At 40.3% G+C, this 25,890-nt stretch overlaps 1 protein-coding gene across 4 annotated transcripts in view; it reads right to left on the reverse strand.

Moving 5' to 3' along the window:
- PRKAA1 (protein kinase AMP-activated catalytic subunit alpha 1) overlaps window positions 1–25,890 on the reverse strand; it is a 65,214-nt gene that overhangs the window by 38,943 nt on the left and 381 nt on the right. Inside the window, exons 2-9 of one of the 4 annotated variants that reach the window (XM_054053774.1) lie at window positions 19,040–19,181; window positions 17,573–17,666; window positions 15,840–15,984; window positions 13,949–14,036; window positions 12,682–12,906; window positions 9,565–10,051; window positions 9,036–9,162; window positions 1,657–1,885 (exon numbers count right to left, since the gene is read on the reverse strand). In XM_054053774.1, coding sequence (XP_053909749.1) covers window positions 1,657–1,885; window positions 9,036–9,162; window positions 9,565–10,051; window positions 12,682–12,906; window positions 13,949–14,036; window positions 15,840–15,984; window positions 17,573–17,666; window positions 19,040–19,181 — 1,537 coding nt within the window. The other 3 variants (XM_054053771.1, XM_054053773.1, XM_054053772.1) reach the window with 3 other exon arrangements.

The raw sequence follows: 25,890 nt of genomic DNA on the forward strand, positions 1-25,890 counted from the left end.
CCTTAAACTGACCAACAGAGTATTCTATCCCATATACGTTATACTCAGTATAAACTTGAGACATCATGAGAGTCTCACTCTCTTCTGCAATGGCCAATGTCCAGTGAGGACCATGCCTGTCTGGTTGTTCCTGATCCCAGATCCTTGTGTTCTTGAACCCAGTTCCTGAGTCCAGCTCCCTCATAGCCGTGGACCCATTCCCTTGTGTCTGCTCTGTCGCATTTGTGGTGATGTATGGTCATCGAAGGGTGGGCTGGAGGCACGATCTCACATATTTATATATATTTTACATTATTGTTATTATTATTGTTATTGTTATTGTCATCATTTCATTAAAGCTGTAGTTAAAGTTTCCAACCTATAAGTCTTTTTCCTCTCATTTCCCTTTTCATTGAGTGGCAGCTGGCCGGAAGGATGTCAGAAGCTGCCAAAATTTAGCTAAACTGTGACAGGTTTAAATTATAAATCAACTTTAACACACTTCAAAATTTTATTCAGGAATTACAGAACTCAGGAACACAAAAGGATGTACAGAAATTAATCACTGTCTTCCTGAACAGTGTCATCATTAGACTGCGCAGTAAAAAGAGGACACTGTTCTTAAATATTTGACCAGAAGGCTTTCCTCAAAGACATTTTGTATTTATTTATTATTTTTAAATCAGATCAGACCATACACATAGTGTGTTTATTATCATATAGAAATTTGGCTGCTTTCACCTCCATGTTGCTCTCTCCTCCCATATTGCCCAAGGAACCTTTCTTTTAGGATGAAATTTCTTAACACAAAACATTTTAACAACACAGGAGCGCATATTGATTTACTATGGAATCGGTTCTACTAGGAAACTGATGTTATATCGGGTCTGAAACAATGAATACAGCAAAGATGCTCATACAAGTGAAGTCAGGATACAGATTCAAATATCAAGTAGCTTGAAGATTTTAAGGGGACTATGGTTGCAACTGTTTTTTTCCCCTCCAGAGAAGATCTAGCCAACTTACGTAGTTAATATATAACTTATAGTCCCTTTTTCCCTCTTCTAATTTCCCCTGTTCCAAGAGTGCTTTATGTTTGAACCATAACATGACAATGGAACCGTCTTTGCAATATCCTTCCAAAATGGCAGAATTCTCAAGACCCAGTGCTGCTATCAGAAGACGTTCAGAGCACCTACCTGAACCTGACTTCCCAAAAGCATTAGACATATTAACAGCACATTAACTAATTTCCAGTATCTGCCTAGACACTGTACATATACAAATAAACTTACCCTTAGTAAGAGAAAAGACACATTTACAGGAGAGAAGAAATCTAACAGAGTAGCTAAAGCATGAGTTACAGTGTGGCTTATCTCACTGTACCTGATTTACCCTTGTAACTTTTAGATCCAATCGGCTTTTCATCTCTGTTCCTCCATCACCTTTCTGTTACGTGAAGCCACAAACACAGACTTCATTTCACTGCCACCAACACCACCAAAGGACACAACTTATTTAGTACCAGACCACAGGAATGGAATGAAAGGAACGATCAGTTTTTCAGATATGGAAAAACATGAATGTAGCGGCTAGCAAATTACGTACTGCTAAGAGAAGGGATTAAAATACCATTTAGCACTTATTCAGTAAAGGGAAAAAAGATAACATTAGTACCTTCCATTTTCAGCCAAATTGGCACCTTCATCCTTTAGCTGCTTACTTCTCTTTACACAGTCATCTACGAGAACTTCCTTTCTTCTCTTAGTTGCATGCACCCAGTTAGCATCATCGCTATCAGACAGATCCTCGTCATCTGCAGCTTCTGCTTCAAACTGCTGAGATGTAGCTTTGGAAACTTTCTCACCAATCTTTCTCTTCCACCCAAAAGAAGCCATCTGGAGAATTCAAGAAAAACACATTTTCACAGATAGGTAATTTAGCTTTAAGTAACAGAAGAAAAAACACACCTTGGTCATATAGATTCTATAACAATAATATGTCACAGACAGCCACTGCACAAAATCTGCCCATCGGCTTCACCAAGGATGTCAGTCAATCACCAAGGGAACCAACTGTCTTCACTAGAGATGTCAGTCAGTCACTGAGGGGTCTGAACAGCTTCAACAGGGATGTCAGTGTCGGTCAACGAGGAGACTGACTTGCTTCACCAAGGACGTCAGTCAGGCACACAGACTGTCTGGCTTCACCAGAGATGTCAGTTGGTCACTGTCAGGTACAAGGGGACTGTCTGGCTCCACGAGGGATGTCAGTCAGGCACAGTCGGTCACCAAAGGAACTGACTGGCTTCACCAAAGATGTAGGTTGGTCACTGAGGGGTCTGACCAGCTTCACCAGGGACGTCAGTCAGTCACCGAAAGGTCTGACCAGCTTCAACAGGGATGTCAGTCAGTCACCGAGGGGTCTGAGCAACTACACCAGGGATGTCAGTCGGTCACTGAGGGGTCTGACCAGCTTCAACAGGGATGTCAGTCAGTCACCGAGGGGTTTGACCAGCTTCAACAGGGATGTCAGTCGGTCACAGAGGGGTCTGACCAGCTTCACCAGGGGTGATAGTTGGTCACTGGGGGGTCTGATCAACTACACCAGGGATGTCAGTCGGCCACTGAGAGGTCTGACCAGTTTCACCAGGGATGTCAGTCAGTCATGGAGGAGTCTGACCAACTACAGCAGGGATGTCAGTTGGCCACGGAGGGGTCTGACCAGCTTCACTAGGTATGTCAGTCAGTCTCCGAGGGGTCTGACCAACTACACCAAGGATGTCAGTCAGTCACGGAGGAGTCTGACCAACTACACCAGGGATGTCAGTTGGCCACTGAGGGGTCTGACCAGCTTCACTAGGGATGTCAGTCAGTCACCGAGGGGTCTGACCTGCTTCAACAGCGATGTCAGCTGGCCACAGAGGGGTCTGGCCAACTACACCACAGACGTCAAACCGGTCACCGAGGGGACTGACTAGCTTCACCAGGGACGTCAGTCACGCACGGAGGGATTTCCTGGCTTCACCAGCGACGTCGGTTCACCGCCGAGGGGTCTCACCAGCCTCACCGCGGTCGAGAGGCCCGACCAGCGACACCCGAGAAGTCCCTCGGGGCTGCCTGACAGACGCCAGCCGGTCCCCAGGGGCCGCCCACCCCACCCCCACGGCCGCCTTACCTGCGCGCCTCACACTTCCTGCCCCGCCGCGCCCCGCGCCGGAAGCGGAAGGGCGGGCGGCAGCGAGTCTCGCGGGGCCGGGGAGGAGGGGCGAGGCCCGCGGGGAGGTGGCGCCGACGGGGAGCACCGCGAGGGGAGGTGGGCCGAACGCGAGGGTCATGGGTTTGAGGCGGTCGGTGCCGGGCGAGGGCTGCTCAGTGAGCTGGGTGAGAGGATCGAGTGATCTCTCAGCGAGGGTGCAGGTGACACCGAGCTGTGCGAGAGCGTGGGTCTGCGTGAGGGCGGGGAGGCTCTGCAGAGGGGTCTGGACAGGCTGGATCCGTGGGCTGAGGCCAAATATATGGAGGTCAGCAAGGACAAGCAGTGGGTCACACACCTGGGGCACAACAACCCTGTGCAGCGCTGCAGAGTAAGGGAAAAGTGGCTGGAAAGCTGCCTGGAGGAGGACCTGGGGGTGTTGGTTGACAGTGACTGAACACGAGACAGCAGTGTGCCCAGGGGGCCAAGAAGGCCAGTGTTGTCTTGGCTTGGATCAGAAACAGCGTCACCAGCAGGTTCAGGGAGGGGATTCTCCCTCTGTACTCGGCACTGGTGAGACCACACCTTGAGTACTGTGCTCAGTTCTGGACCCCTCACCACAAGAAGGATGTTGAGGCTCTGGAGTGTGTCCAGAGAAGAGCAACAAAGCTGGTGAATGATCTGTAGCACAAGTCTTGTGAGGAGCAGCTGAGGGAACATCTGAAAGGAGGTTGCAGTGAGGTGGTCGTCAAGTCTGTTCTCCCAAGTAACAAGTGATAGGACAAGAGGAAACGTCCTCAGGTTGTGCTAAGGGGAGGTTTACATTGGATATGAGGAAAAATTTCTTTACTGAAAGAGCAGTGAAGCATAGGAACAGGCTGCCTAGGGAAGTGGTGGAGTCACCATCAGTGGTGCTCAGAAACCACATAGACATGGCACTTCAGGACATGGTTTAGTAGGCTGATGGTTGGACTTGATCTTAAAAGGTCTTTGGCCCAACCTTAATGATTATATCACCAGGGCTGAAAATGAGGGGATTTTCCCAAAAGGAAGAAAAAGAAAAGATGGGCTACAGTGATTAAAATTTCTCCCTAGTTAGAAGAGCAAATACCAAGTCAAAAGAACCACGCATGGTGCATGAGAAGAGCAGGGTGATGGCAGGAGGTAAGGGGGGGGTCAGCACAGGGCAGAAGAAAGGGCGCTCACACTCTGTGTTCAGCATTCCATCCCCTTGAATTCCTTTTTACAGCAAGAGGGTTAGAGGATCGTGGCAAAGTCAGTCAGTGGCCAGGCCGTCATAGCTGGCGGCCCAGCCTGCCTATCGGAATTCTGCAGTGATTTGTTGTCGTGCGTAACAGCCCTTCTCCACTGATTTATAACAGGTAACACTATAAGTCAGCTTACACACAGTTTCACACAGGATGGTTCGGTATTTTGTGTTTACTTAAAGTGTTGAAAGTTTAAAAAGTTACACAGTTATAAACAAGCATTTTTGCCATTCAGCTTTGTCAAAAGAAATTAACATAGGAGTAGGCACATCTTTGTTTAGATCAGGACTTCATATCTTACAATGGTAATCAATTGGTAAAATAAAATTTATTTCCAAGTTTGTATTAAACACTCATATCAGGACAAACATGAAAGTTTTTCTCTTAAATATTGCACCACCAAAATGAATTTTTTATCCATAACTGAGTGAGTTATACTGCATACGGACAATCAGGTTCATCCATGGTTTTGAAAAAAATTACAAAGGCAAGATAAATTCACGGTACTCCAACGAGGAGTAAGGTTGGGAATACAGGGTAACATATTCAACCAATCGTGTATTTGCATAAGCTGCCTCCTTACAGCCCTGGCAGCTCTCAGTGAAGTTTTGTTTCACAGCCTTTTGGCAGACACTATGATGATGCTGAAAAAAAGGTCTGCAGGATCAGTAGGAACATGTGAAGAAAGCTGTTTCAACAGCAACACTAACAAAGCATAGGGAAGTCACGCAACAGACGGCTGTTCTGCATTCAACTAGGTTGTTGTCCCCTTCTCTCCCTCCCCCAACGCATAAAAAAAATCTCAGTCCAATCAGAAGACTTTTGGCCATCAAAAGTGATTTGTCCTACCAAAAAAATTTACTTTATTTAAAGCTACACATACACTACAGTTCTGCCAGAAACTTACTTTAACCTCCACTTACGAAGACAAAGGAAAACACATGGCTGCCTTAACGCATAAGAGGGCCAAAAAAGTATATAAAATTTTAAAGCTATCTGCACCTGGTATATATATTTGCATTTGTGGTCAGCATTACAAGCTTGCAAACCAGGAGCAGATACCATTTAGAAATATTTAGTTTAACATATGCAAGAGTGATCCCAAACAAATTCCAGATGAGGAATTACTGCAATTAAAAAAAAACTGTGCGTTTGTTATATTTGTACAAGTGCAATGTTTAACAATTTCAAAATAAAAGGGTAGTAAAAATGAACACACTAATTTATTCAGTACATCAGAACCAATTCTTACAAGACTAAAAACAGGACTTAAAAGTAGGATCTGCAGCTGGTCCCTCATGTCAACATCTCAATCTAATCTCAAGAGCTTAAACCCAAAGGAAAAATCTTGAACTCCGAGATACAGTAATACAGACTTGCATCACAGGGACCATGTGTGACACTCGAGGATAAACAAATGAAGTTGTAACTTGTACCTACATACTAGACAGACCACACGATTGCCCAGTTTAGGATGCAGTTAAAGCAGTTCCGGGGCTTAAAGCAGCTTTATGTTTCTGCAGATACTGTGCATGTTCGTAACAGAGTAACTTCTGGACTAAAGCCAGCTGGCGTGGATTAAACTTTTCATCTCTCTGTAGCTAGCAGGTTTCTGCAGATAAAGGCTCAGACTCATTGGTCATTGGCAAGTATCCCCATCAATTTTAAGAGTTCATGTTTCATTGTTCATAGTAATGCCTTGATGTCCAGTCTCTCCCTGGGAGAGCAACCATTGAAACCGAGTAGGTCATGAGCTTACGTTGAAGAGAACATTAATTCATGAATACAAAACTAAATATTTTAAGACATACAGTTTACTGCTTACGTCTGTTAGTGCTAGAGGAAAATGGAACTGTGGCTAAGTATATTCAATTTACAAGAGACCGAATGTTTTTGTGCAAGTACTAGTTGTGATTTTAACATACAAGATTCAGTTTTATTCCTGAAACATTGCAAAAAAACACAAATGCATAAGGATTTATGGTATTGGTAATTGCAATCTACGGCTGAAAACTTTTTGAATATTAGCACTCAAGCTGTCATGGTCAGTTTTTAATGTTTAACTGAAAAGCTGGAATATTTAATTTCACAATGAAATTAAATAGCCAAATTTGCTACAAAGGTGGCCTGGAATACCTAACCTATACACGTGGTTTCAGCTGCAAAGTGAATTCTATATAGTATATGCTAAGTTAACACATGATAATCAGCTCTACTGAAGCATTAACATATTTTTTAAAAAAAATGTCAATTTTAGTCTCTGGAATAGCATGCAACAGCCCTGAGGCTGTTCTCATAGCTCCATGCACACGTTCAAGGAAAAGGATTCTCATCCTGCAGGAGCAGTGGGGAGCCACTGTGCTACTACCATACTAAGCTGTATGCACAAATCAGGGGCTCATTAACAGTTCTGGTTTTGTTTAGCCCATGGGGTGCCAAGTCTCCTCAGCATCAAGAGACTCACCATTTTTGTGGACTCAATTGTTCTACTCACAGCCCACAGGATTCCACCCTTGGTGCATTACAGAGCACCTATACACACTGCCAAGTGGTTAGATTTGCATGCGTTTAATCTAATTTATCAGTTGTTAAAAGCAGCACATTGCAACGCATTTAAGTATTCTTTATCATTTACTGTCAAATATGGGGGAAGAAACACAGCATTACTGTTAGATGACAGCTCTGACCAACTGAGGCACAACTGTAGATGGTGACCGACACAGCATAGTTGGGTCACTGAACTAGTAAGTGTACATTTACTTATAGTGCATCAGATCTATATATTACTAGTGAAAAAAACAAGGTCCACCTAACCTAAATGTTATATGCAGGCTAATGTGCATTCAATGTAGAATGTTACTTATGAACACTGCCTCAAGGGCATGTGACTTCCTGTACCTGCATTACGCTATTAGACAGCAATCAGAATTCACTCCAGCTTCAAAATAGAATACATTAATTGCCTATAATCATTTCAATCCCCGTGCAAATGGCATTCTGTGGCTAGCTTTTTCAGCGCCTTAGTAATTTAAACTTGATTATAATTGGAAGCATCTGACTATGATTTAGGCATGCTTATTGCTACAGAAGAAATAAGCCCATCTTCAAAATCATTGTGCGAGTATTTTAATAAGATTTGCACACATCTCAAAAAACTCTATTGTATGACTCCCTGGCCTTGGAGTTAATTCAGCTGTAGAAGAGTCAAGCGAAGAGCTTACTGATGAGGTAAGGGATGCATCTGCGGATTTTCCTTGCACATCAGCATCTGAATCCTTCTGACAGGATCTATAGTTGCTCACAGAACCTGATCTCTGTGGAGTTGCAGTCCCAGATTTCGCTTCAGTGATTTCATCTGGGGGACAAGGGGAGTGAGGAGGAAAATTAGTTATCAGCATGCAATCAGTTACAGGAACAGCAGACATCTTCCTCTTCCCACACTTCAAAATCCCATTTTTTTAAATCTTGATTAATAAAGCTTTTGTAAACTGCATATATTTGATACAAAAGAGGGTTATACATATAGCAACAAAGAAGCAAGTGCCCTCACACAAATTATTCCTGTACTCTGAACTGTGCTCCAGAACCATTTAGATCTACTTTAAATCAGCACTGGTCATATTTTTCATGAACTAATTTCAGTGCCTAATAGTTGAGCTTAGGGTAATTTAGAACAAAAACAGGAAAGCACCATAAGTCCAACAACCATTCAAACATTTTGTGGATGCTTCCTGCTAACACCTACTTTGTTTTTATTCTGTGTTTTCTGTGTATATTTGGTTATTTACAATTTATTATAGCACATTGATACTTCAATTCCAAGCGCCTATATTATTTTATCCCTCACTTTTGTAAGTTTTTCCCATGCAGCACTTAAGTTTACCTTCAGTATGAGGAGGTAATACTTTCATTTCAGAAGTAAGGTTCCACTGAAGTATCTCTATCCTTAAGTACTGAAAAATAGTTTGACTTTCACCTGGCATGAGCAAAGTTATTTCCAGGAGAAATCAGCGAACACGGGAAAGACTCATCGTTCTCATCAAAGCTACTTTAAACTACAGTTTGGTAAGAGGAACACAGAAGAGTTTACTGTGGTGGAGAGAAAGGAACGTCAAATCAGATTCACTATTGGAAGAGAGATGGCAAATTCATACCCTTGGGTAGTATTTATTTCTTCCAGAGCAGAAGCCACGACTGCAGCAGGCTGCTCAGACCAAGCTGCATGGCTCAAAGCAGGCATCTCCCCTCCAACAGTGGAGGCATTTGCTCTACAGTGCAGTAGGTCAGTACCGGAAAGTGTTTAGTCCCCCGTATCAAGTACCACAGGATTTAAGAAAGTACTTTGTCAGAAGTAACAAGGCAAGAACTGCGCTGCCACTGCCAAGTCAGATCAGATTAAACTGTCATGAGACACAGCCTTAGCCACTCTATACTGTAACCCAGCTAGACTCCAGTAAATCCTTTTTCCATGCCACATTTTCCCCTAGGCACATCATTTACACCACTGGCTGCAGGTAATTCTACTTTAGCCTACTATGCCCATGAACAAGTGTTACGACCATTCTACTAGCCCCTCCACTCATTTTCACATACCATCAATGCTACGGAAGTCCAGTAAGTATGTCCTGCTGTCCACCTGGTACAACTGTAAACTCATTTTGGAGTATGCACTTGTTACTGGATTCTTCCTTCGAACACGTAGATAGTATGGATTTACAACCTAGTAAAAGAGATTTGAGTTAAGTTACCAAAACTGCTCAAGCAGCACTGCATATTGGTTTCGTTATTTCAATTCACCAGCGTTAAGTGATTTCAGATTGGAGATCTGGTTTGTTTGGGTTTGGGATTTTTGTTGTTGGTGGTTTTTGGTTTTTTTTTTTAAGCCAACAAAAAAACATTCCTACAGCCCCAACAGAAAAGCTAGACATTTTAGCAAGAGTCTTTTACGGTCAGCATGAATAGCCTCCCCTGAAACTCTTCCTGTACAACAAGCAGTCAGCACAGGCACAAGAGATAACTGCTCAACACAGGAGAACATAGTTTTAGACTTCCTAGGCCACGCAGAACACAGCTCAAACAAAAGTTTACTGTTGTCTGCTGTAAAGATCCTTTATTCTTTTACCTTCCATTCATAATCCAGTTGTTTAATTGCTCGACAAACTTCAGCCATGATATCATTTGGTCGACTTTGACTCCGTATTCCCAAGTGCCACTTGGCTCTTCTTACACCTTGATGTTTTGACTTCTGTGGATTCAGCTCATCAAGAGTATGGCGAGGGCGTGGTGCTTCAGCTACTAAGAATGGCACTCTCTCGGGATGAGGACGAGACAGATGGTGATCATCAAGAAAAGAATCCGGCGGACTGGTGGCCAAGTAGAAGTCTTTGGCCTCATTCATTATTCTTCTATTATCTATAATGAGGTGGTAAGCAACTGCTAAAGGGTCCTGATGATTCCGGCTGTATAGACAACTTAGCACTTCCTCTTCAGTGCATTCAAATTTCTCACACACTTCTTTTAAGGCTTCATCATCGATCATGGTAGAGCTATATGATGGGTCTTCAGGAAACAAGTACTTGGGAAGGTCCTGCTTAAACCATTCATGTTCCCTAAATTTAAAAATAATCAAAGTCTGAGTATACACATATAAAAGCAAGTCTTTAGTAAATTCTTTTTAAAATAAAATAAATTTAATCTGCACAAAAAGAATCACAGTTGCCAGTCCAAGTCCCCTTCTGTGCAGAACAGACAATAAAGCAGTACAAAATTATAAGTAATCCCCTCCTTCACACTATTTCCCCAGACATTTTGCAGGAGACTAGAAAAAAATCTTCCTCTAAATGTTTTGCCTACTTGAGCTTCAAAAATATCTGTACAATAATCAATCAGTTTTTTATATAAAGTGGGTCTTTTTACTGCCACTACATTTGCAGTATTTTCAACTGAAAGTCTTATCCTATCCATTTGAGTTGTCCCTCCCCAAGTACACACAACAATACATTACAAAACTAAGGAACGTTGAAGCTGAATAATTCTTTGGTAGATGTTTGGACATGGATTTTTTGATCATTAAAGTTACATGCTCCCCACACCAAACAAGTTGCCCATCATGTTTTTATTCATAACACCCCTATCTGTCTATTCAGGACTTAAAAATTTGAGGGAAGTGTTAATCTGCATTCCTTTACTACTGTACCCATGGGCTACTATTCACAAGAGGGAAAAGAAAAGCTATATAAAGGAACCAAATACTTAACATTGCCCAATCCTGCAGAAAAAATAAGATTTGTCTTCTGTGCCTAGAATACTACACCGGCTAAAGGGTATGGCATGACATAATTTTTAAGTATTCTAGCATAAAGGCTTGTTACAGATTTAAGAGCAATTATATGGATGTTGTGGCTTAACCCTATCCATCTACTAAGCACTACAAAACTGCTCATTCACTCCGCACTACCATCACTGTGCTCCAGTATGACAGGGAGGAGAATCAGAAGAATAAAAGTGATAAAGGAACTTGTGAGTTTCTCCACTGCCAAGACACAAGCCCATAGGGGGGAAGTGAGATTCTCTTTGAATTCTCAGAGTTGGCTGGCCAATCCATTCACAGCTGGTAACTGACTCTGTGCAAGTACTGCTCAGTAAAAACCAAAATATCTGTCGGTTATCAAGACTATTCTCAGCACAAATGCAAAACATAGCCCTATTCAAGTTACCAACGAAGATGTTTAACTCTATCTCAGCCAAAACAAGGACAACGGACCAAGCTCTAGCAGCGTGATCCTAAGAACACGCCTCGGCACAAATGTGTTGAGCAAAAAACACTTCCATCAGAAGCAACCAGTTAATTTGGGAGCACGAAAAGCTTCTCTTTTACCACTACAAAGCACAGCTCTAGCTGGATGACTGAACCCAGAAGAATGTTGTTACTGTTTATCACAGTGGGCCTTTTCCCTTGCATGTCCACTCACACAGCACTAGAAGAATTCTGTTATTCAAGCAACTTAGTTTGTCCTTTAAGCTGTGAGGTATGTCCTATGGCTAATAAAACAGAACTGTTCCAGATTCAAAATCCATCCATTCTCTGTAATCAATGTCTCTCAATGCCTTTCTCACACCACTTCTGGACTTACTTAACATGACTGAGATAAGTTCCTTAACTCAAGTTTTACAACACTTAGTTCTCATAGTGATTTGATTTCTGTAATAAAGTACTCCCCATAATAACAAAGCAGCAACAGATAAGCATGCCATGAAAGAACATGAACACTGCCAATTTCCTAACTTCCAACCCTAAAAGAAGCAGCATTTTCACTGAGGTGGTATATTGAGCTCTATCCTTAGAGATTCTTACAAAGGAAACAGGAATACCTAAGCTACTGCATGAAGGACAGCTCTATCAGCTACCAATTTTTTTTTTGACCCATTGCACACTCGTCAAAGCAACTAGAATATGGAGCCCACGATAGCTATCTGTACCTACAAGCTTAACTTACCAGTATTCCATGCAGTAATTATCAATCGCACACAAAATCATGCCAAGATTTTGAAGCTAATAAGTGCTACCTTGAATGTGGAATGGCTACAAATTGGAGAGGGGAAGATTAGAATTCCTAATGAATTCTTCACGATGAGAGTGGTGAGGCACTGGCACAGGTTGCCCAGGGAAGCTGTGGCTGTCCCATCCCTGGAGGTGTTCAAGGCCAGGTTGGATGGGGCCTTGGGCAGCCTGAGCCAATGGGAGGTGTCCCTGCCCATGGCAGGGGGACTGGAACGGAAGGTCCCTTCCAACTCAAGCCATTTTATGGTTCTCTGTCTTAAAAGATGTTTCTTCAGAGTCTGAAGAAGTATTAATAAAAGCAGTAGTTAGCAGCTTGAAGAGCCATCACTTCCTCTCAGACGTTTACAGTACAGAATAGTGGTTCTTAACACAAAAGATATTTTCTTTGCCCACAAAAGTCGGCTTGGTTTTTGCAAACCGCTTTGATACAGTGGTCTTAAACCTAGAGTTCATTTTAATAGGTAATGTATATAATCGGTTTTACTGTGACCTCGAATAGATACTTCGCTGTCAGCTAGAGATCAGAATCAGAGCTAAAGCAAAACCACCAGAAGTTAGATTTTTCATCGTAGTCTCAAAACACAGACAGGTTGTATGAATGATTTCTCTGTTCTGCATATTTGCACTGAGATTAACATTCCAATATCCTGTGTGATCAGACATCAGTTAGTGTTTTACCTAATGTCTCTGATTGTTGCTCTCTTCATTGGATCCACTTGGAGCATGTGCTTCAAAAGACTAATTACAGATGGATTCAGGTACTGAGGGGTATAAAAGATACCATCACATATCTTCTTAAAAAGGGTTGGCACGTGATCATCATCAAATGGAAGTGTTCCACATAACAAAGCGTAGAGAATAACCCCGCTGCTCCAGATATCTACTTCTGGACCTGCATATAATCTGGTAAAAAGTTAACTATTAGTGATGTAATACATTCAAATAGATTTTTTTTCCTCTACTATCTTACTTTGTATCACAACAACTACAAGTGTATAAACTCAAGACAACTAATCTGTAACTACTATACCACTTTAGTTCCATGGCATCCCTCTCTTGAGCTCAGAATACTGCAAGATGGTATAGACACGAGTCCAACTCCCTGCTCCTTGCAGGACTACCTAAAACTAAATCATTGCAGTTTATAACACTCTAAAGGACCAAAACCCTTCCCACCACCCGCTCCACTCCTGACTCGCCAAAAGCCATGCTCGCAGAAGCAGCAATAGCAAAGAGTTGTGTCCTTCCTCTTCACATATATAACAAGGCACAAGTGTATGTGTAACAATAACCCACAGATGCAATTTAAGACAATGGCAAGCTGCAAGAAACTCACACTTACTGCTAAGAAAGCCCGTTATACATTGCTATCACTGTTTTAATCGAATCTGTGCAAAGTCATCTATCCCTCTAAATGGCGATACTGAAAATCTTAAGACAAGTCCGTATAGAAGAACTTGTCATACATGCTACGCCACTGCCTGCATAAAATGGACATTTGGCCTCCAGTCAACCAGAGGTAACACTAGGTTAGGTAGTTGAAGGCTGATTTGACAATCACAGTCCAAAACCAGAGAAGTTGCCTTCAGACTAAATATTACTCTGCAGCAGGTATTTCCCTGCTACTGAACTTCACAGCAGACTTTCCATTAATTCTATCCATACCCCTACTTCTAAGATCTGACTTGCAAAGTGAGATTTTTTTTAACCAATTCGGGCATACTGCATTTGGGGCATTAGATATCATCTCCACCTTACAAGAACTATTGAAAGCTATTTCATAGAAGCCTTAAATACTCATGAAAAATTATCATAACAATTAAAAGTTCAGCCCACAGTTTCTCAGCATTGGGCCTATCAATTGCAAGAGATTTGTAGCCTTTACGAATAAGCAGCAAAATGACTGAAGTACATGCACATATGTATCCAATATAAAAAAAACTACCTTCCTGAAATTACTTCTGGTGCAGCATAGTTAGGGGAACCACAGCTTGTTCTTAAAAATTCTCCATCTGACATCATATTTGATAGACCTGAAAGCGTATAAGAGTAACTACTAAAAATTCAAAGAGCAAAATTATTTCACACTGCATATATCACCTAGAACAAACTTTTACAAATTCAAACTGGAAAGTTAAATTTATCTCAGTAAACAAGTAACACTGTTTGGAATTACTGACATTTTTACATGAGCGCGCCACATAATCCTCCATAATCCTCCACAAATCCTCCAGGAATCTAAGTAAAATTAATCAATTATTGCACACAACCTAGAAATATTTGATAATATTCATTATTTGAGAACGTTTATTACATGACAAAAACCAGTTCAATTTGGATGATGCAGGTATGACAGAGAACAAAGTTGCTCTAGGGAGATGGAATAACATAAAAAAGTAGGATTTTGGTCATTAATAAGGAAATCTTAAAAAACACATTTGCTTCTAAACACCAAAATGGAAGATGCTACCACAGAATTCCCCAAAACTCTTTAGGAGCTTATATTGACTAGGAGAACTGAGAGAAACCCTTCACTTTGCCACTATTTAGACACCTACACTGCTCAGATGGTTCCCAAATCACTGCTGTTCAGCAGTTTAGCTTTAGATTTTCACTCAGTATAGTTTAGCATCAGTAAAGAACTACCATTCCTAGGACAGCTGTGTCGAATACCCTCTAGTTTCCTCAGTGGAGGCTCTATGACCGAGACTACCATAAGCCAGAGAAGTCAGTCTCTGAGAAGGAATCACAAATACCTTTTTACAGGGCCGGGAGGGAGGCGAGAAGTACAGCTTGGCTAGCTTTCATATTGTAACACACAAAAGCATTTATTAAGGTCTTGTCTAATACACTAGTCATGACTAACTGAGTGCTACAGCTTTGATGATACTTAAGTTGCAGGAAGATATTTTATACTTAATTTCTCCATCACATAAGCCATTCAACCCAAAGCATTTATTGCACACACACACAAAAAAAAAAAAAAATCAATCCTGTGATTCCCAGTACCCAAATAATTGAACACCATACTTTTAAAATACACTTAGAATATCAGCATTTCCTATCACTTTTCACCAGACACCTCAAAGTGCTTTACATGGTCAGATACTATCCACTATGTCTACAAGAGATGTATCATGATGTCACAGCAGTACAGATCCCTTACTATGTTTACTGGTGAGGTTTCCCTATTCAGACAGCTTCAAAATCTAGCTGCCAGCCTTCTCAGCCACTGTGTCAGAAACAGCCAGTATAAACAATTAAGCTTTTTGATTAGTAAGGCACATAAGTAGCAAAAAAGCACAGGAGTTTGCATGATTAACTGTTCTCAGTTTACCCTTTATACTTTCAATTATATTTTTTCAATCACATTTTCAGAGTTTAAGTGAATTCAGAGTAATTTAATAGGAGGACTAGTGTATTTTACCACAGCAATGTGGTTCTTAAAACATGACAAACTGCCCTTGCACTCTACTTCCAAGAGAGCTAAGCATTTACATTTTACAGATAGTGAATCGGGCAATAGGAATGAACACAGAAGTGGAAGGGTCATGAATTTAAGCATTTCAGAGAAAATATTGCTAAGCAAAACCAAAGAAATAAGTTCACAATTTCAGTCAGTCACAGAAAATACATGACAAGAAAGCCTGAGAAGCAAGCAAGTTCTACACATGTGCAAGAACATAATTTTGCTTTACATTCATACTATCCATGTTCTTGTATTTTGTACCACCACCTAGAAGTCAACTACAGACATTTTATTAAAAATTTCCCATAGCAATTAACAGGATCTAAGTAATGAGAAATGCAAACAGACATAAAATAGCGCTACTTACCAAAGTCAGCTATCTTGGCATTCATGTGTGCATCAAGCAGCACATTTTCAGGCTTCAGATCTCTGTGTACCACCATATGCCTGTGACAGTAATCCACGCCAGAAAGGATTTGCTGGAACAGACGTCTACTTTCCTTCTCATCAAGCTAAGGCAGACAAACATTTTAAACAATTATCAGACCATGGAAGACAAGTTGGTTTTAATTTATGTGAATCAAAGGAAATTTTTGGTGGTCTAAATTTATAGTTTTGACACTATAGAGCAGATGATCAGAACTTGTAGCAGAAAGCTTTAGAGCTTACGTAATTGTGTTTGTATCAAAGCTCTAAAATAACTAAAATAAAACATGCCCACCAACTCAGAAATTCACTGAAATTTCTCAATCGTGCTTTTGAAATTCTTTAGGCAGATGTTACATAGTAATTAGAAACATTAGCACCCAACCATTAACTTTATCTAACTGAAATATCAATGAATTTTGATATTTAAGCATACCATAAGATTTAAGTTGACAAAAGCTGCTGCTGACGTGCAGCACAGAAGCAATAAATTTAAGATGCTACTTAAGCTGCTAGCAGCTACCCACAAACACCAGACCTATCTGGGCATTTCCTACACACATGCCCTACCCATGTCAAGGTTTGTTCTAACAAGTAACTAGAAGTATCCTGGCTATCTAAATGATCTGTCAAAAGTGACTTCACGGCTTTCACATAAACTGTTCTGCTAGTAGAAGAGAGTAGTAAGGGCACAATGGTAGCTTTCCAGTAATGGGTTATAGGGAAGAAACTGTCTTTAGCTCCAGATGGATACATATTCATCCAATTTGTACCCAGTAACAGCAAATTAACTTATCAATATCAGTGCTATGATGAAGTCATACATAAACATCTGAAATGTATTAACATACAGCCCTTTTTACATACACAAAACCATACAGTCTTAAAGTATATTTTAATTGCTAACTCAAAAGTTAACGCTGAATCCATACATAAAAAACTTTATATAACAGAGTGTGACCAGTATCCCCTGCTCCCAGTGCCTGGTAACATGGTTAGCACAGCTCACACCATTTTAGAAGGCAAACAGCCATTCTGTGACTCAGTCATGTATTTGTTCCCTTTCCTTCGTTATCAGGCTGTGAAGGTCCTATGAACCAAGTAGACAAACGAAACAGATTTCTTCTTCCCTTCCCAACCAGCCTCAAGGTTCCTGCGTGCCAAACTGATTACCCCCTTCCTCACCAGCCTTGATGACCCCATCACAGAACAGGGAAATGTAACAGCACAGACAGCACTGTCCATAAAATCACGCCTGAAGTGGGGAACCTGGACCAGGACTGCTGCTGGACACCACCATTGTTTCCTTCCTCCAGGATAGAGTGAGTAACGTGTTTCACACGATTTAAGTCCAGATTGTGATTGTTATATTGATACAGTAAACCATGTATTGAGATGTGACACAATGTCTAGGTGATTAGAAATTAAATGTTAAGTTGTATTATAAATTCTGCATTATGCTACTTGTAAGTTGTACTACATTGATTCTGTTTGCAGAAATTCTGTGCTACACTAACCATCATATCCTGTTTAAAAAAAATAAAGATTTATATCATTCTGCTAAGGATCCCCCAAAAGAACCTGTCTGTCCCTCAGTTTCAAGTGACACAGGAACATTACAAAAGCAATAACAGAATGCAAGTCATTAATTTGCAGAGTTAGACTACTTCTTACCCTTCCATTTTTACATATATAATCAAACAGTTCTCCTCCTGAAACATATTCCATCACCATGAAAATGTCAGTTGGTGTACTGATGACCTGGTACCTGATAAGAGAAGGCATATGTTAGTTGACACACTCAGTAAAGGATGTTAGTGACATTTGGTTAAAACCAAACAGTCAGATAAAAGTATACTTTCAAATATTTGCCAGCCACTGGAATGACAATGTTTCTCTAAAACCATTTCCACTCCTTTCACGATATGACACCATCAGTGGCAAGACTAGCAGGAAATTTTTATTCCCTGCCACGAATATCAGTCTTCATACTTTCAGAGTACTAAGCTTAGTTTCACAGAAATCATTGGGACTATCTATGATGCTGCCCCACAGACAGCTTGGTACAGTGAGAAAGGAATTCAAAAGCACTTTGCTACTGTCTCAAAAACATGCACTTTTCAACCTTAACATGCAAAAAATCTGACTTTCCATAAATAAAAGAAATGTCCATCAAGCTTAAAAAAAAAAATTGCTCCTAATAATAACGACCACTATCTTTGTAAAAGAGACCTATACTTTTAATTAGTATTTAAGAGTTTCCACACTATGATTGTTATATTTTACTACTCCACCTCCGTTAAATATCAAGAAAAAAAAAAAAACTTTCAAGTTTTGAAATACTAGTTTATAGCCAAACTCCCCCATTTAATAGATTTTGGGGTTGTTCTACGTATGCTTACCTATAAGTTGTTTAATTTTTTCCCCCTTACAGCAGTCAAAACTGTTCCATTTTTAATGGAAGAAGAAAATGAACTATGATAACACTTTGGTCAAAATTCAGACATGATATTGAGAAGGGAGGACGTGGCACTTGGATGAAAATGAATGCTTCAAGTTACTATATTTAAGCATACAAATATCCGAATTGTAACAAATAACTGAATGCACACACAATCTTCAGAACTGCAATGTTCTTCAGAATGCCAGTTCCAAGATAAAGGGGAAACCAGACACACCACTTACATTGGAAAACCATAGATCATTGACAAGCACATCACCAGAACATATTTTAAGCAATAAAACACAATAAACTTACTATAGAAATGTCCTTTACAATCTTGTTATTAACTCATTTTCTAAGCAGAAAAAAGGTCAAACACCACCAGAAAAAGAAAAATTAAAGTAGCATCTAAACCAGAGATGGATGCTATTAGAAGCATCTATCGTGATAATACGTTTTATATACTGTTGAAAAAATTTGTAAGCAAAAATCTAATAGAAGATTTCCCGCCTGCAGAGATCAGTCTTGTAAAAATGCATTACAGAAGACACTGTACATGTTGCCTACTCGGAAACTGGTTACTTTCCTGACAAGATAGTACTAATAGTGTTGCCCTTTAAACATGTTTTAAATATGACCAGTAAGAGCAAAAAGAGACTACTGCTTAAATATATTTGATTACAGCAAGCAAAACTTACAGTTTTATTATATGAGGGTGCCTGAAGAGTTTGAGGTTCTGAATCTCCCTGCGGATTTTTCCTACAACATCAAGGCTACGAATCTTCTGTCGATTGAGGATCTTCACTGCAACTTTATGCCCAGTTAATTCATGTTTGCCAACTGCAAGGAACAAGGAAGTATTTAGTCAGGGTTTTCAACTACTCTGTAAAAATATTAATGTGCCTATTTCTACTGTACACAAGAAATACAAGTTCACAGAATCACTAGGTTGGAAAAGACCTCCAGGATCATTGAGTCCAAGTTAAGATGTTGTCTCAGCATTCTACATATCCCTATTAATCTTTGGTAAGGCTGAAAACCAGACAGCATGTAATTTCTTCTGCCCTACACCAATTTGTCCCACAATTCTATCATAAGAAGATGAATAGGATAAAAAAGAAAAACCTTACACTAATATTCAGAAGTCTTGCAGCCTGACTGTATTTCTGCACTGTTGCAAAGAAACTAAGCACATCCCAAACACCTCCATCCTTGCTCATGAGGAAGACTGTTTTCTTTCTGTGCGTAAGTCACTAGACTTCTGGTGCACTTGAAAACCCAGTCAGACACAATATAAGTTCATCACAAGCCATGATAAACAGCAGTGATCCACAAAAATCCTTCTGCATTCAACAGATAATTTGGACATAATTAATAAACACCTATCAATCTACAAATCTCATTCCCAACACAAGATACTCCTGCTGCTTTTTGCCTCTAAAATGCAAACAAGAAGAAACTCCTAACAGAAACAAAAATAATTAGAAGAATCTGAGTGATTATTCGTACAACAAAAAGATAGCTACTCTGTAAAATAAAGCAGTTTGTCTGAATTCCTGCAGGGAAGCAACTGGGTAGTGGATTACCCAAGACCTGAAAATATCACAATGCCCTCTGTACCCTGAGAATACAGAAAGGAAAAACTAACAACGGTCACAGTAACCACAACATTGGACAGGCACATCTTCCCTGCTGAGGAATGCAGCACAAAGCCTATATCTATCAAAAGTCCTAGACAGACCACAAAGCATTAGTAGCCAAGTGCCCAGAACAGTAAAGTCAAGTCACCCAGAACAATTATTTGCTTTTGACCAAATCTACAGTTACAGCAATCACATCCCATGTTTTCTTCAGTTCAAATGTGAATGAAGTTTTAAAGGAACCCAACAAATTACATCACATATATTCAAACTGTGATAAGCAATGAATCATGATTCTAAAACATCAGAAAAGAACATTCAATTTCAATTCCAAAATCTTTGTCACTCAGTAATGCGAGCTGATGTAAGCTAGAACTATCCATAAACAAAATCTTTAATTAGTATGTTAAGTATAACATTCATTTTGGTTAGTTAGAAACACCATCTTAGAAGCTAACAAAAAAATCAGACACATGAATTTGCATCTTCCTTTGCTTTAAAAAGTACATTTAAGGTGTTTAATTTAGTAAGTAGCACGTATATTTGAGCATTCAACAGCTTAGTGTATAAATATCCCGTCCTGACATACATTACATTAAAAGTGTCATTTATTAGCCAATTTCTGATTTGTCACTATGTAACAAACTGGAATTTCATTAGAATTCACAAAAACATTAGGAAGTAATTTATTAACTACAACAATCTATGTTTAATATGTAAGGCACATAAGAAAAGAGGTTTTCAAAACACATTTTTCATTCAAATTAAACAGTAACATTTGCAGTTGACTGAAACCAATTCCAGCTGTCTCAGCCTTCAAGATTGCATCAAGCCTTGATTTTATTCATTGACTGGGAGAAAACAAGATTTTCTGCTTCTTCAGCTCTGTTTGCCAACTGAATAAATTATTGTAAGGAAAATGTACTTTGTGCAGGTGCACAGAGATCACAAAAACCTGTTCACTTATGACATTTCAAAAATTGAGTCGTTATTTTCTGCAGCATTTGTTGCCTCCCTTTTAAAATCCATTTTAAGATTATAATAAATCTAGTTTTTCGAGACATAAGTTTCCAATAACTACCAACTTCATGAAACATGATTGTTTTCTTGGATACAGTTCAACGTATCTGTTATCAGTAAAACAGACGATGCTTACTGGTAACAGACTGCTGGCCAGTTTTGAGTTCAAACACAGAACTGAAAGCAAGGTCTCTGATAATAACATCACCTAGAAAGGTAAGAAGCTTGGGTTGTATTTCTTAAAGTTACTTTGTATTACTTTTTGACAGAGGTTTTACCTATAAAAGGTAAGACTCACAAATTAGAAGTAATCAAAATGTTAGTCACCCTAACCCTCAAGCAGCTACTACTCCTTCAAAAGAATCTGCAAAAAGTTGTTCACTTTACAGACCTAATAGTTCCCTATATTTCTTCACTCTGTGGCAATACCAACTGCCTTCAAGCTTGCCTATGCACAGCACTAAGACTTCTAAGATGGTGACAGTCTCAAAGCAGCAGTGACTTCTTTTAACCGCCACAGTGCAGAAGCAACCAGCTCTAAACTCAGTTCAGCCAGTCTTCAAGTGGAAAATGATTTATGAAGCCAGAGTAAACAACACGCTTGTGAAATACAGACAACAGTCACGAAGTTTGGAGGAAAAAAGCTGAACAAGCGTAAGTCATATTTAATGAAATATTTCTGCAAGAGGCCTAAAGGCAAAGCCGAGGCCCAGAGAAATGCAGACTTAAAAAGTATGAGCTAAACAAACGTTTTTGCTAACAGTAAAAAAATTCACATGAGTAATGCTGTGCAAAGGTAAATTGCTGCACAACATCAGATGGCACACTGCTCTTCACCATCCACTTCCAGGTCTCTTGTCATTGCCTTGAACGAGGAGACCCACTTACATTCAGTTCTGTAAACTACACAGATCGGAGTTTTTAACCTATTTTCTACAAACTGCAACAAATATTGCATATTTACAGCCTTAAGCAGTATCTTACATTTTCTTAGTACGAATCACTGGAAGCCTGACTACTCTTTTCATGAAAGCTAACCTTATTTCCAAAAGAATCTGGACATATCCAGATACATCTTGAAATAAAAGTCTGCGTCTTGCTTTAGCAGGAAACATCAGAAGTGGTCATTTAAAAAAAAATAGATTTTTTACAATGAATCCTGGAAAAAATTAAATAACGTGTCTCACATATTTGATTTAGGTTCAGTACTCTTTTACCCACCGCTTTTAATCTCTGTGGCACTTTGGCTCTGCCTAGATATTGGCCAGGAACAGCCATCTCCCTCCATGACTGCCCATGCAAGGCACAGTCAAGTCAGTAGTTAGTTAAAGCTAATACAGCCAGGTGAACAGTTAAACTGGACTAGCATCACACCAGTAACAGCTGTCTGGGAGAGTGAGGATAACAGGGTAAGCAAAAGACTTTTAACAATTACAAAGTAAAGCACTGGTTTTCCAGTTCAACAACCTTTGGGCTGCCACTGCTTTTAAAATTAACCCACTTTCAAGAAACCATACGCTTGACCCCCTATAACACAGGAGTTCAAGGAATACCCCAGCTAGATTAAAAAAAAAAGAACACATTTGTTACCATTTTCCCCTTTATTTTCCATTTATGAAACCTTATCAGTCAGAGAAAGGAAATGGTGAGTACAGGAGAGCAATCACAGATGTGCTGTTAAATGAAGAAAGTGTGCGCTCAGGAGGAAGATGAGTGCATCATGGATAAACTAAGTTCTTCATTAAGTACAGCTGAAGCAAAACAAAACTAACATAGTACATTACACATGGACAAGAAGAAAAAAAAAAAAACCCTTAAAATTACTTGACCATGAGTCCACGAACACTAACACTCGCTTCCAGATCCTAAATAAATTCCCAAGCCACTAAAGAAAGGTACCCGGTATGCAGAATGATGCTGCGCTTCACCACAAGGCAATTTCTCCCTCATCCTTAAAACAAATATGTTCATACATGCAAGTACATATTCTTCACATAATCAGTAGTTACAAAGCAACCTAAAAGAACACTTAATGTCAATCAGTAAGGCAGGTAGAGGGGTATTATGGAAAAACAGCAACAGTAAAACTGGTAACTCTATTTTTTCTCCCAATTAATTGCTTTAAACTAACTGTATTTCCTGAAATATTAATAGGAGTGATATTTAATAACAGTAGCTCTTCCACAAACTGACCATCTTTGAAAGTTTCAACTTCAGACACATGTTTGCCAATAACAGATAAGAACAGCAGCAGTAGTGCAGCAGTGTACTCTGAAATTTAAGAGAGGATTAGAACATTTATAGGTATTGCAAACTTAGTTAATGCAGTGTTCTGAGGGGGGAAAAAACCTTTGACTGCTCTTCTCTCTGTCATCATACAGTCCATCCATCAGAAAGGAGAATTTGATGTCTGTCTTCTACCATCTCTTATTTTCTCCCTGTTTAAGGATGTGACAAGTTTCCAAGGAAAGGAATAGCACCCCAGCTGCCCGCGGGTGAGGGTCACTGCTTTGCAGTGGCCAGGGTTGTCATTTTATAAGCCTGTCTTGAAAAACAGAAACTTGGGCTTGACTGAAAATACTTTGCACTGCTTTCCTAGATATTCTTAGAGACAAATACACTATTTTCTACACATTAGCAATTTCTTCAGAACTCTACAGTAGCTGAAAGAGCTTGTGCAGAAAATCTACATTAACATTAACTACATCTACATTAAAGGTTTCGTGTGAAAAGCCAGTTAGTCCATTAGATACTGCAGGACAAGCTGTGGTTTTTAATGGCTATGATCGTAAGCAATTAAGTTAATCATAAAAAATACTTACTAAAAATAACAACCCGAGTCTAGTCTAACTCATTTGTGAAATGACGTATTCAGTTCGCATGCCCTGATATTTGAACAATTCTCACAAACAACACAGCAGGAGCAGTGTAAGCAAGTGCACAGCTTTGCCACCTGTGCTGAACAGCATCAAAAGAGATTTTAAATCCTATTTTATTTCTACTAGGCTTCAGATGAGCAGGAGGGTGCCTGCACCCCTCTGGGAAAACTTTTTCACGTCTGAGCTGAAATAAACCTTGACAGCTACTGGTCAATTGGATGGAGCATCAGGTTCTTCCGTGCTTGTGTCATCTGTGTTTCCAGCTAATCCAATAAAGTTAGAGTCATCTTTTTATTCTTATTTCTCCCTTTACAGAGGGAAAAATCTTGACTCCCTTATAAAAGCATCAAGTGTTGGTTATGCAGCGTCCAGACAGCTCAAAAAATAGGACTACCTACTTCCATTGCACATCCAGCATTGTTTTAAAGAAATGCAGCTCCGTCAGCTTCCTGGCAGCTGAGAAGTATGGAAGGGAATGAAGCCGTTTCCCCATGCCATCACTTCACACGGCGAGCCCCACGGATCCCAGCTGCAAGCCCTCTCCTGCTGAGCACTGCCCGGGGACTGGAAGACCCAGGCAGTGCCCAGACGCTCTCGCTTCCTGCATGGTGACACTCTCGCTTCCTGCATGGTGACACTCTCAGTGGGAGCCAAAGCAGGGGCAAATCACAGAGTCGTCTGATTGGAAGAGAACTTTGAGATTATGAAGATCAACTGTACCTGTCCACTGCTAAATCCCATCTGGCAGGGCGTTTGGATCTGGATGATCTTTAAGATCCCCTCCAATCCAAACCATTCTATGATTTCATGATTCCAAGCACCACAGCAACACCTTTTAAACAGCTCAAGGGATGGTTGCTCCACCACTTTCCTGGGCAGACTGTTACAGCGTTTGACAGCCCTTCCTGTGAAGCCATATTTCCTAATATTCCTTTGAAGCACCCATCGTGCAACTTGAGACCATTTCTTGTCTTACTGCTTGTTACTTTGGGAAAGAGACCACCACACACTTCGCAACAGCCCTTTCAGGTAGGTGTAGAGAGCAATAAGGTCTCCCCTTTATACTGAAAATGATGGCAAATAAAAGTCTAAGGCTTATTTGGGAGTTTTAGGAAACGAGCACCCTTTATTAGGCCTGGGCAACATGAGAGACAGGCCTCCATCAATCACACGCAGCAAGACAAGAGCTGGGGACTGAATATATTTTCCACTACAGTGGAAATTTACAGGTATAAATCTTCCCGGAAATCTTAGGCATATTCTATTACTTTCCAGTGACTAATCTTAATGTCATTATGAACTTCACAACAATCAAATCTCTTGCTAATTTGGAGCTTTAGCTCCAGCTGTCTGCCTGACCTTCCATTTAAGATACCGACTCCAAACAAAGATGACTCTAGAAAAAAACCCACCTTTGTTTATCACAGATCATATTTAACACAGCACGTTATCATCTCCAAAGAATGAACAGTGTCTGGAGAAACACTGAAAGAACAACATGCCGTAAGAGGGACATCCTGCCTCTTTCAAAAAATAATATTACGGAGATTAATTTAACTCTACTTTAGTTCAACTCAAAATATTCCAGCTTTTGTAGCCTTAACTACTTAAAATTATACAATAGTTAAGGCTGGAAGGAACCTTAAAGATCACCCAGTTCCAATACCCTGCCATGGGCAGGGACACCTCCCACCGGATCAGGCTGCCCAAGGCCCATCCAACCTGGCCTGGAACACCTCCAGGGATGGGGCAGCCACAGCTTCCCTGGGCAACCTGGGCCAGTGCCTCACAGCTCTCATGATGAAGAAATTCTTCCTTATGTCCAGTCTAAATCTGCCCCCTCCAGATTCTTTCACTTGTATCACCCTCAGCCTCCTCTTCTCCAGGCTAAACACCCCCAGCTCTCTCAGCCGCTCCTCGTCAGACTTGTTCTCCAGCCCCTCACCAGCTTCGTTGCTCTTCTCTGGACACACTCCAGAGCCTCAACATCCTTCTTGTGGTGAGGGGCCC

This window comes from Cuculus canorus, chromosome Z (genome assembly GCF_017976375.1).
Source record: "Cuculus canorus isolate bCucCan1 chromosome Z, bCucCan1.pri, whole genome shotgun sequence".
Taxonomy (NCBI): Eukaryota; Metazoa; Chordata; class Aves; order Cuculiformes; family Cuculidae; genus Cuculus; species Cuculus canorus.